Source organism: Lacerta agilis, chromosome 13, assembly GCF_009819535.1.
Source record: "Lacerta agilis isolate rLacAgi1 chromosome 13, rLacAgi1.pri, whole genome shotgun sequence".
Lineage (NCBI taxonomy): Eukaryota > Metazoa > Chordata > Lepidosauria > Squamata > Lacertidae > Lacerta > Lacerta agilis.
In genome coordinates, this window is record NC_046324.1 from 23,487,002 (window position 1) to 23,499,194 (window position 12,193).

Sequence of the window (12,193 nt, forward strand, 5' to 3'; positions counted from 1 at the left end):
GCCCCGCTCCATGCGCTGCGCGCCGCTGCGGCTGACGGGAGTTGCAGTCTAAAAGCAGTAGCCGACAGATGTCGGATTCCTCCCAAGCTACAGGGGGCGATGCTCTTCTCGCCGTCACTTCCGCTTCAAACCGGAAGCGATGTCCGAGGGCGAGAGAGACAGCGTCCCATTCTGCTAACTAGGCCTCTTGAGGCGTGAGGGGGCGAGATGTCGCAACAGCCGCCGCCGTTTCCCTCAAACTTCGCGAGGCTGCCTCGGCCCAACTACTTCCCACCGACGGGGGCTCCTCCGCAGGGTGTTTTTGGCGGGCCGCCGCCGCCTCACCACCCTCCGTTTTCTCTTTCCCCGTTCCCGCCTTTTTCGGCGGGTGGCCGAGGCCTTCCTACCCCCGCTTACCCGCCGCCATTCCGGCCGCCGCTGCCCCCTCCTTCGTGGCAGCAGCAGCAGAAACCTCCGGAGCTGTCCGCGCCTCAATGGAGGCCCGAGGCGCCGCCGTACATAGCCGGGGAGAAGCCAAGGTTCCCGCCTCCGGAGCGGCCCTCGCCTCAATGGAGGCCCGAGGCGGTGCCGTTCGTGGCCGGGGAGAATCAAAGGCTCCCGCTCGGACCTGACGCTGCTGCCTCAGCCGGCGGCCTGAGGCGAGGAGACGGCAGCGACGAGAGCGAGCAATGGCTAAGCCGTTTCTTGGCTTGCCGCCGCACCGAAGGCGCCGGCGCCGGCGCCGCCTCTCCCCCGAAGCCGCGCGGCTTGAAGCCCAGCCAGGCGGGCCTGTTGGCGGCGGAGGCGCTGCAGCTGCTGGCGCAGGTGGCGGCGCTGTGCGGGGCCTGGCGGCGGCGGGATGACCACGCCGAGGCCGAGGAAGTGGCCGAGGCCGAGGCCCGGCTGGCGGAGCTGCGGGAGGTGGTGCGGCCCCTGCGGGACGAGGCAGCGGCGGAGGCTCCCCTGGCCCAGCTGCGCCGCCACGCGGAGAAGAGTCGCAAGAAGAGGCTGCGGCGCCAAGCGCGGAGGCAGGAGGCGCGGGCCGCTCGCGAGGAGGAGGCGGTCCGCGAGGCCGAGAGGGAGGCGCGGATCGAGAGCTGGCGGGCCAGGCGCGCCCTGGAAGTCGAGGAGAGGCACCGGGTGGGTTGCGCTTTGAGGGATTTCCACGATTTCCCCGCAGGGTGGTCGGTGCTTTTGGGTTTACAGTATTGGCTGCGTTGGCCGTGCTGGCAGGGGCTGATGGGAGTTGTAGTCCAGCGGAGGGCACCAGGATCTCTGCTTTAGGCAAACCTGTTGTTCACATCCACCTGCAGTGTTGAGATAGTACCCTACCTTACTGGGTTGTTGCAGGGAATAGTAAACTGAATTGTTTTGAACACTAAACACTCTTTTATTAACCCGCATTAATAGTGCTAAATAATTACTTTATTTATAAAATATATACGGCTAATAATTAAAAATAGCAGCATGGTTAACAGCAATTATACATAAAACCATTCAATAAAAGTCATCAAAAAAAGTTTCAAATCAGCTATTGTGGAAAGATATATTCTTCACTGACTGAATAAGCCTGAAGGTTTTCAGCTGGTGTTTAAAAGGTGAAACAAGGTGCCTGCTGAATCTATACTCTAGAGAGAATATTGTTATTCTCTACACTGGTGTGCATGTGTCACAACTCAAACCCTCCCAAGGTCTTCTTTGTACACTGGGCAGTGAGCTGCAATCGCCAGTCCCAGTTGGCAAACAGCATAAACAAAGCACAGTTTCAGCACCATCTCTTCACTGCTGGTTCACTCCATGTATGTGCTTAGCATGGAGCAAGTGATTCAGGGGTGCCTGAGATTACCATCAACCCTGTATGGGATGCACAAAATGTACTGGTGGGCTACATGCTATAGACCCCTGATCTACATGTTTGCTCCAAATGTATTTTTAAGAAAGACTGCTCTTTGACAAGTGGATTACAGTTCATTTTGATGAGCAGTTGTGCTTTGTAGTTGAGACACACACAGAGTAAGGATTGCCAGGTCTCCTGAGACAGAGGGGTGGAGCTTGGGAGTTGAGGGTTAGTGCTGGTTATATCAGGGGATGGAGGTTTATAGGACAAGAGCAAAGAGCAGCCCCTAGTGAATCACAGGGTAGAGTCTAATAGGTAAGAAGTGAAGCTTGCTAAACAATAAAATGGATCCAAGGGGAAAACAAGCCAGTCGGTACCATTTGCATATTGTATAGCATTCTTGGTGCCCAAATGTGTAATTGCTTTTGCATTCATTCAAACAGTTACAGTGATGGGTGCTGAACACAATAGGCTACTCCCTTTTTTGCCTTTCACAATGAGATTCTTATCCTTTCCCTACAAACCCCAAGAAAACATGTGGGACCCTGAAACTTGGGAACAAAACCTGAGGCATAGCAAGTAGGTGTCTTGTGAAGGTTGCCTAATCACTGTTGGTAACTGTTTTTGAGTCTAGAAGATATAAGTTTCATGACAATCTCAAGTCTATAGGCAGTATTCTGTTTTAGAAAAGAAACCTAAGAGTGCTGCTACAGCTTGCAGCAAATTGAGCCCTAGCATCTGTTTTTTAATGCCAGGTGTTAACTAGTATGTATGTCACTGCAAGTGAGAAGGCAAACTCAAGGAGGGTGTTGACAGCTGTCTGCCGTGAGCTGTGTTTACCCCCTAGGAGTTACTGAGACAGAGTGATGAGGGGCTCTTTCCTTATTGTCCTATTTGTGGGCTTTGAAGGATCTGGCTAGCCAGTGAACACAGGGTGTTGGACTAGATGAGCCTACCTAGGTCTGCCATTTTTCTCTTACATTCTTACCCGTGTTCTTAATTCCTTTATTCATATTTTTGCCCATATAGGAACAAGAACTTAAAGCTGCTGCAGACAGTGTGTTATCTGAAGTAAGGAAAAAACAAGCAGACACGAAGCGTATGGCAGAAATCCTGCGTGGCTTAGAAAAGCTGAGGAAACTAAGAAAAGAAGCAGCAGCAAGGAAAGGTAAACATGACTCAGAATTGCATGTGCTTTTTATACTCCTTACTTGCATATATGCTGAAATATAGCTGGAAAGCTGTTTGTGTAATGGCTCCAGCATTTCAGTTGCTTATGTATTGCTTATGTATTGTTTATAAAATATGGTTCAATATATAAATTAGGTCCTCGAAGACTTGTATTGTTACAGATGCTCTGAGTGCACTTCATCCAGGGCAGGATGCTATGCTTTTAACCATTTGTTTTGTTAAAAGCATAGCATCCTGCCCTGGATGAAGTGCACTCAGAGCATCTGTAAGGCACTGAAACCATTAGAACTTCTGAAGCATATACCTGTATGGTGTTTTTTTTTTTTGCAAACATTTGTTATAAATACCCAGCATAAGGGATGCCTCTTCTAGTGACCTATTATGCTGTATGCTAGTGTCAACACACTTTGAAAAGATGCAGCTGGACTAATTCTTCAACTGGTATGAAGAGCTGTAGAATGTGGCAGTAAGTAATAGAAAAGTTAACAAGCTATTTGAGAACTTCAAGAGACCCAAGGCCATAGACTCATTTAAGACAACTTTGCAAGCCTATTTCCTTCATTGACAATGAAGAAGCTGCCGCACAAGTGCCAGATCAATATGCCCACTTATTAATAAACACAAGTTTCCAGTTTTTATTCAACATAGTTTGTCTTTTACTGCACAATATACACATTTGCTTATCTGGTTTTTTGTTTTTTTCAAATCAAACACAGGTGCTTCTACAGGTTTGTTTTTTATGTTCCATGTTGTTATGTTAAGTGTTCATTTTTCTTTGGGGATATATAATACTATGTAAAATTCATAAATACCCACCATATTTCAGTGGAGTAAGCTGCTGCACCTGGTTCCTTCTCTGTCCTTGAACAGTGAAAAAACATGCAATTGGGGAGAGGAGGGGTAGAGAGAAATAATACGCACCCAAGCAACTGACCACCCTGTTGCAAGTGAGAGAGGATGCGTGAGGATGCCACTTCAGAGCAAGATTACTCACCAGTGTGAATGCTTCAGTTCTCTTGTTTACATGCATTTCATTGTTCTGGATCAGAATGTGGAAGAAAAGTCAAGTAATTAATTTGGTGTGGGTTGTGGTTTCTGTTCTGGTTTTTTGCTGCAGGTGTTTGTCCACCCCCAGATGCAGATGAAGCCTTTGAAAATGAAGTCCAGAGCTTAAGAGCATTGATAAAAACACGCACTGAACTCTATGAAGCTGAAGAACGAGCTCTGCGGGTTATGCTGGAAGGAGAACAGGAGGAGGAGAGGAAAAGAGAAATGGAAAAGAAGCTGAAGCGAGAAAAGGAGAAACTTCAGCAGCAGAAGCGGGAAATGGATTCAAAACTGTTTGGGGATCCAGGTAACCTTCAGCATATTGTTGCTCAGGGGTTGTATTCAGTGTAGTGCTTAGTTAAAGTTATACTTGTCCCACTGGTGAAATGTTTTGCACCAACAGATCATTGTTGTGCAAGAGAATACATAAGCAGTTTGCTAGCAAATGGTGCACAACAAATTGTGCAGTTTGTTACACTGTGTGTTTCTGCTAGTGAAACTGTTGTGTTGGATTCCTCTCTTGCGTAACATTAAAACTCACCCATCCTCTCACAGTAGCTGACAGAAAATGTTGGATACAGTCCCAAGTGTGTTTGCATGTTTTACAATGCAGGCTTATTCTCCAACTATCAACCCACGCCAGAGATAGTTTATGTTTAAATCTTAATTATTTATTTTATTTCATAAAATTTATACATTTCTTGATTGTAGAAATTCTCAAAAGTGGTTTACAAAAAGGTACAACAATAAAATCGAGAAAAATTCACAACCATATTTTAAAATGTACAAAAGTTAAACTACTAAAACAGATTAAAATTACTTCAAGCAGCTGGGTAGATTTGTCTAAACAATAATGTTTTTAGCTGGCACCAAAAACAGTACATTGAAGGCACCTGCTTGATCTCAGTAGGCAATATTTGAACTGCAGAGTCATAGAATAAAATGATGGGAGCTGCTTACTGATTTTTAATATATTTATGCAATCCCTATGTTTTTATCAACATGTCCAGTCAGAATTCTATGTAACGGTATTGTAACACTCAGTTTTAGTATTCTCAGTAGCAAATAATGTATGGCTTACATTCTTGGAATATGCTTCTGTGCCTGGTAGTTTTTCATGGTACTTGTTTTTCTTAATTATTATTCTGTTTTACAGAAGAATTTCCCCTTGCCCGCCTTTTGGAGCCCTTCACACAGTATTATTTGCAGGCTGAGTATTCTGTGCCATCTCTTATCCAGATCAGGTAAGTTTAAGCAATGTTGTAGTAAAAATACAGCTGTAACAACTTTGTCAAATCTTGAAACTTAGCTGCTTTTTTACTTTGTGGTGTAGTATTAATTCCTATCAGATATTTGTTGTAGCTGTTACTGTTCAACTTGCAGCCAGTTGCAGTCATCAAAACTGTTGTTGCTGCTAAAACTGTCCCCTGGACCCAGACAGTGGCATCACCAAGAATAAGAGACTGCTTTACTGGGTCTCCCAAGAGCCATGCCTTAACTTCCCTACAAATTATGGGATGCTATGTACCCCTATGAGGTACTTGGAGATACTGTAGTAGTGGACAGTGCAAAACATGTCTCTAATGCTGTCCACTGACAAGGATCCGTTGGGTGGCCACAGTGTTCTGCACTCATCTCCCCAACTCCAATTCACATCAACACTTAAGTTGTAAAATTAATGGTAGGAAATTAAGATTTCAGAAGAATTGAACACAGTACTCAATATGTTGCATAACTAACTTTATTATGTTTAAGGCATGAATGGGATCGATACCTGGTGCCTACAGATCATCCTGAAGGAAACTTTATCCCACCAGGATGGGTCATTCCCTGTCAACCTTCTAGTGACATCTGGGCTACAGCTGTTGGATGATGTGTTCGGAGTCTAAAACAATAGCAACACGAGTGATAAAGCGTACTTCATTAATTCCTTTGGACTTGAAAAACTCTGAATCTTTTTCTTATAAAGCAGTGGCACAGAATACATAAGATGAATATGCAACAGCTGATTCAGAAGACAAATACTGCCCCCCTCCCGCTTAGTTACATTGGCAGAGATTTGCTTCAGATCTTGTTTTTTAAAACACTGTTTGGAGGAATTTAATTACAACAGCATTGCACATTATCTGCTCCTGCGAACTTTAAAAGCAGGACATTTTCCCTTAGAATTTTTAAACGTTTTATTTCTGGACAACGGCATCCATAGCAGGGAAATTAATTTGTCATGGGCATGTGTAGCAGCAAAACCTAACTTGAGAACCTGTGTCATTAACTGCATCCTGCTGAGGCGAAATACAATCCCAAGGCCATATAACTTAATGCAGCTGCTAAATATTGTTGCATGTGTTTTTAATGTTCCGATATTTCATGGGAAATCTGGTAATAACACTGAAGCAACATCAAAGACTGTCATTGAACTCTTTAGCGCCATATCCGGGTTCTCAAGTTTCAGCTCATTTTAAAAATTGCCTCCGTGTTTATCTTGGTCTTATGTGCTGTTACTTAAGTGAATTGACAGATGTGGTCAATTATCGCCTCCTTACAAGTTTGGTGTAGTGGTTTTAAAAGCTAAAACACTAAGATGAAGCAATGTGGAGAGAATTAATAGCATCATTGCTGTTTTTTGTGCAACTTGCACCTTAAATTTTCTAAAATGTGCATATAAGATGTACATACTCAGGAAAGCATTTTTTCTATCATCTCTTAAAGTAAGAACACTAGAGAAGTGATACAAGTTAGGGTATTTGTGTTTAATTTAATAGAATGTCAAATATTGGTTTGGTGTTGCATAAACAATTCCTGTGCTGGCATGCTCCCTCCTTCCCTTCCATTCTCTACTTTTAATAAGTGGTTTTCATGGAAACAAAAATGGGCAACTGATGACTTGCATGAGCCTTTGCAAACCAGGATCAAACCATGATTTTGTAGTTTGGGGTTGGAAGGAAAGTGAAAAGCAGAATTTGGATTAACAACAAACTGGTTTCTACGAAAGCAGAAGTTGCTCGCTCAATTACGTGGAGTATGGGAGCACAAAGTTCATTCATGTGGTGACAAACCATCATTTAGCATTGCATATGAACCAAAAACCCCCAACATCTAATGTTTACAAACCTTGCAAAATAAACTTCATTAGCATAGTAACATATTCTCCATGGCCCCTGTTATTTGAAGGTTGCAGAACATTGTGGGACTGTCATTGACAAAAAAAAAGTGCTGTTGACACAATATAACTGATGATATGTTGATATCTTGTATCAATTGAATCTTTAGTTCAGGGGAAAGAAAACAGCCTTTTCCAAACATTTCTGTGTAACTTGACCTCTGATACTAAAATTAGCAGCTTGTTACAAAAATATCTACCAAGATGTTACATAAAATTTGAGGGATTTTTTTCTTGACTATTTTGTGCTTTCAAACAAAGTTGCATAATTGTGTGTGATGAGGGGAGAGAAGACCCTAATGCAATGTGAAACATTGTCAAGGATTGTTTGTAGTACAAAGTAATAAAATTTCAGTTGAATTTTATTTGTACTTTTTAACAAATAAAGAACATTTCACACGCTTTCTGGCTGTCATTTTTAAAGAAATGGTTTTCTTCCCAACTTAAAAGGTCAATGCGAGCTTTTGGAGTTTGACACTGTCCTTTGGTAATGGACAGTGTCAGGCAACAGTGGCTGGTGTAGGAAGACTGACTACTATTACTATTTTCATTTTTGAATTGCTTCGCAAAGCAACTTGCAGTATAATGTCATATCTATCTATCTGTATATAAACATTTACAGTTACAACAATTGCATATATAGGGATTTAAAAAAAAAAGAGAGTTTGAAACAAGAACATGCATAAAATCAGTTCAGATCCAGAACAGATACCAACCAGGATAAAGAATTTAGAAGGCTTGTTGAAAGAGAACATATTTATCAAGTGCCAAAAAGCCAAGAGACAAGGTGCCTGTCTTGATATGCAGTGGTAGGGAATTCCAAAGGATAGGTGCCACCACACTTAAAACCTAATTCCAACATCATGCAGAATGGACCTCCTGCCTTGCAGAACACTGACTGGTTGGCTATTTAGGGGCTGAGATGGTCTTTCATGTATCCTGGTCCCAAGCAATATGTGTTTTTTTACACCAATTCCAGCACCTTGAACGTAGCCCAATAACTACTAGGAAATACCATTTTGCTAAAGATAAAAACTCACCCTTTTATTAAGAAAATAGGAAATTCTTTCCAGTAGCACCTTAGAGACCAACTGAGTTTGTTCTTGGTATGAGCTTTCGTGTGCATGCACACTTCTTCAGATACACTGCCTTTTATTAACATTATCTCTGTCTTACTTTTTTTATTTTATTTACCATATGGAGTAACATGCATGTGTGTTCTAAGCAACTCCATTGAATTAGTATCTTGAGACTAGTAAGACCTCAAACTGATTCATAAAAATTACCACTGCTTTCGCACGAGTGGCTAGGCTTCTTACTCTTTTGGAAGACTTGATGATGCAAGCTAACCCCTTAAGCTGCTCTAATCAGTAGCTTTAGAAAAGGGACCCAGGCATTCACCTGACCTCCTTTGTGTAGGCACTTAAGTATCCCAAGTATAGGACAGAGAGCTGACAAGGTGCCTCTATCCTGCATCACAAGCAGCTAGTTGGTTTCTTCTAAAGGTAAGCTTAACTTTGCAAACAAAATGCAGGCACTGAATGGTACGAAATGGAAAGATATCCCTCAAGATGTAGAAAAATGAATTTGAGTTAGTTATTGCATTCATTTTAAAATGTCAAAGTCCTGCTGCGCAATAAAGTAAATACTCAAGCCTCTATATGTAAAGCTACGGCCTTACTTTCTTGTAGGTGTTACTTGTTTCTCCACAACTGCTTGCTCATACCTCTCTTATGAGATACAACATGTTTTACTTGGTGAAAAGCTTTTTGCTACACCTGCCTGATAAATTTCTGTGGCCTAGTATTCTCCCTATAAATTCTTTGATATTTTTCTACCATTTTGTTATCTGTTACAGTTTTGCTAGATAATGCTGGAGTACATGTTAACTTCTCTTGCCTGGTGGATTTTGATGAAAACTAGTGATCCCTAGTTGCAAGTTTCTCAGTCCTCTCCCCCTACCCCCAGGTCATGGGGGTGGTTTTATAACGCTGTCATAATGTTTACTTCTTAATTTAAATTAGCACAGAAAAGAGGATGCCTTGTTGAGTCCCTGCCTAATAGTTTCCACTTGTTTAATACCAACTTGCTCTATTCTAGTACCCTCTAGGCAGTGGTGTGTGTGCGTGTGTATAGAGGTACTCTATAGAGAGAGAGGTACTCTCACCTTGACTCAAGAAAATCACAACTTTATAGTTCAAATCGAGAAAAATAAATATAGTAAATGGACAAAAGTACAAAGATTCACAAAATGTTTAGAGGTATGTGTCCCCCCCCCCCAGGGGGAAAAAAGCACTGCCTCTCTAGGTATCTTATAGGGTGGTTGCTAGTTTTCGGATTAAACGAAATGCCACTTGTTGGTTTCTAAAGGGGGCATCGTGCCTAAGAGTTGTATCCAGCACTGTCATTCTGCTTGCATAACAAACTTCCACTTGCACAATGGAACTCCCCCCTCTTCTCCCCTATGACCCTCCATTCAGGAGAGAAGGATAATGGGAAATCCTGTTGTGTGAGCAGAACTCCATATGCATAACATTGGACACAACCCTAAGTATATTCTCTCCCTCAATCACTTGCATTCATATGATTTGACGTGCCTCTAGGCATCTGGGAACCTGGTTTGGGCTATATGCCTTTGTTCCTTGAATTGCTGCAGGTACAGTTTGTAAAGTGTCTTTCCTCTTAAGATCAACAACTAGGTGGTAGTGGAAATAATTGGAAACAGAATAGTATTGTTGCACACTACAGTCTTGGAGCGGTGAGAGACTCCAAGGTTCCTGTGCTTATTCAGGGACTGGTGTCTTTAGGATATATGGCTTTATTTACAGATATATACAGCCTGAGCACAGGACAGAGTGGCTCTCAATATGAATGCCCCAACAGATCTTGCTTCCCCATTAGGTTTCCAGGGGAACCCCAAGTCCAGCACAGAGTCAGACATATCTTTGTGTCTCCAGCTTCTGGCATCAGCCAAGAAACTCACACAGCTCTCTCATACGCAGCCTCCCCTTGGCCTATAGTTCACCTTGGATGAGGTGGCATCCAGCCAGGTGGGGTAGGGATGGACCCCCACCGTGTTGTCTTTATAGCAACCTCTTTAGACATGTAACTAGTGGAACTTAACTGGCTAGCCAAAGCCAGAAGAACTGGTTTGACAGGTTTCATCTTATAGTATCTACCCCACATACACAAGATCCGAAGTTTGGAAGGAATTCAGGGTTTTACCCAGACTGACCCCCCTCAAACCATAACAGTATGTTATACTGGGGCCTTGTGATTAGACCAGGACCACCTGCTCCTTTATCCAGGATGAAGACAGATGAGGTCAGATGAAATTGCAGCTACAAAACTTTCCCCTTCACAATGGCTGTTCTTAACGCACAGGAGCTAGCCTGTTTGTATATCTTCTGAAAGCATAGAAAATGGGTGGCCTAAGTCTCTAATTTGTCATTATTTCTTCTAATTACCATCCCAACTGTCTGATCCAAAACCATAATCTCCAGTGCCAGCTCATGTGAAGTAATAATATAATTAAGCTACTTAAATGATATAAAACATGTAGCTAAAACTAGGAATAAGTCACAGGGCCAGCAGAGGAAATCGGAACGATAAATCATTCTCGTCATTGATCACGTTTACTCCTTGCTTCTTCCCCCCGCCCACCTCCCTCTGTGACATTTGTGTACGTTGTGGCTTATGTGAAAAGTGTCATTCGCATTATCTCAGCAGATGGTCAGCCCCGGGTTGGCTTCCAGATATGCTGCATGTGGAATGTATTAGCAAAACGACATGTGCAGCATGGCAGAGCTAGGAAGCGCCCATCTGGCTTCTCCACTTCAGCACCAGGAGACTTTGCATTAGCCACCCAGCAATAAATCCTGTTGAGATTAGAAACACCAATCTATAGCTGAGTATGGCATAGAGGAGCTTCACTCTTTTGAAGGAGCACATAGAACTTAGGAAGAGGCAAAGGGGATTGCTAACAAATCTTCGCCAGGATCAGTTAACTTAAGAAATGGAAAGTGCAAAGTGGGTAAAATAACATTGTTTATTGGGTATACACAGGCTTCTAAATTTCATAGGTTGTTGATCAGAAGTTGCCGACACTGGCTGATGAGGAGTTCTGCAAAATCTAAGCTGCTTGCTGCCTATGCAAAGCCAATCCTATCAAGCAGGAGAAGAGTTTGTGCATTTTATGCTGCCATTCAATCTTGAGCTGTTCTTCGTGAGAGGTGGACATAGTGCTGTTTTCAAAATGTGTCCCAGAGAGAAAGAAGGAGCTTTTGAAGCTGCAGATCTGGCTTTCAAAAGGCATCAGTCCTTTTAAAGTGTGTTGAGATATGGTGAGGATCTTGAGAGTGGGAGGCTGGCTGCTCTTGCCTCACCCGCTTCCAGCTTGTGCCTCCCTGCCCCACCCCGCAGAATATATCTTATCTGACATAACACAGCACTCAATGGGAAAAGGTTCCCAACTTCTGCCATAAAGGCTTTTGATATAAAAAAGAAATAATATTGCCCACTCTACTTCCTTTTACCTTGGGACCACTCACACAAACCACCATTTATTAAAGTAAGAAGTTGTTTTTGCAAAGGGAAGGACATAACATTTTAGATAAATAAGAAAGTGAGTTAAATAGGAACAAACTGACCTTACCTGCAGCAGGGCTAAGCTGCTTCAAACTGCGGATGAACACTCATAATGAAATGCCCTATACCGAAATGTGTTCCTTCCATGTTGAAAAGTAGCCTGTTAGGTAAAAGGGTAGTCTTGCACTCCCCCCCCCCAACATCCTAGTTTTCTTATTGCAGGGATCTCACTTTATTTTATTTGCTGTGGAGGAGCCTTCTGTCATGTAAACCGTGACCTGCAATCTGAAGTGCGACAGCTCAGACACCCGCCAAACCCCTGACGTCACAATGATCTATTTTCCTTTGCCCCCATGGTTTGAAATCAAAAGCACAGGGCTTTGTAAGCACCT

General features: G+C 43.0%; 1 protein-coding gene across 1 annotated transcript; it reads left to right on the top strand.

Annotated features, from left to right (window-relative positions):
* Window positions 1–123: 123 nt before the first annotated feature.
* On the top strand, window positions 124–6,087 carry PDCD7 (programmed cell death 7). Its single transcript, XM_033167281.1, has 5 exons — window positions 124–1,119; window positions 2,846–2,984; window positions 4,125–4,361; window positions 5,211–5,298; window positions 5,810–6,087. The coding sequence occupies exons 1-5, from the start codon at window positions 208–210 to the stop codon at window positions 5,925–5,927; spliced, it is 1,494 nt and encodes a 497-aa protein (XP_033023172.1). The 5' UTR covers window positions 124–207; the 3' UTR covers window positions 5,928–6,087.
* Window positions 6,088–12,193: the final 6,106 nt, after the last annotated feature.

Excerpts from the sequence above, each read along its gene's own strand:
- PDCD7 (XM_033167281.1), top strand. The coding sequence starts at position 208 with ATGTCGCAACAGCCGCCGCCGTTTCCCTCAAACTTCGCGAGGCTGCCT. Across the intron at positions 4,362-5,210 it reads AAAACTGTTTGGGGATCCAG|AAGAATTTCCCCTTGCCCGC; the intron begins GTAACCTTCAGC and ends TCTGTTTTACAG. Across the intron at positions 5,299-5,809 it reads CCATCTCTTATCCAGATCAG|GCATGAATGGGATCGATACC; the intron begins GTAAGTTTAAGC and ends ATTATGTTTAAG.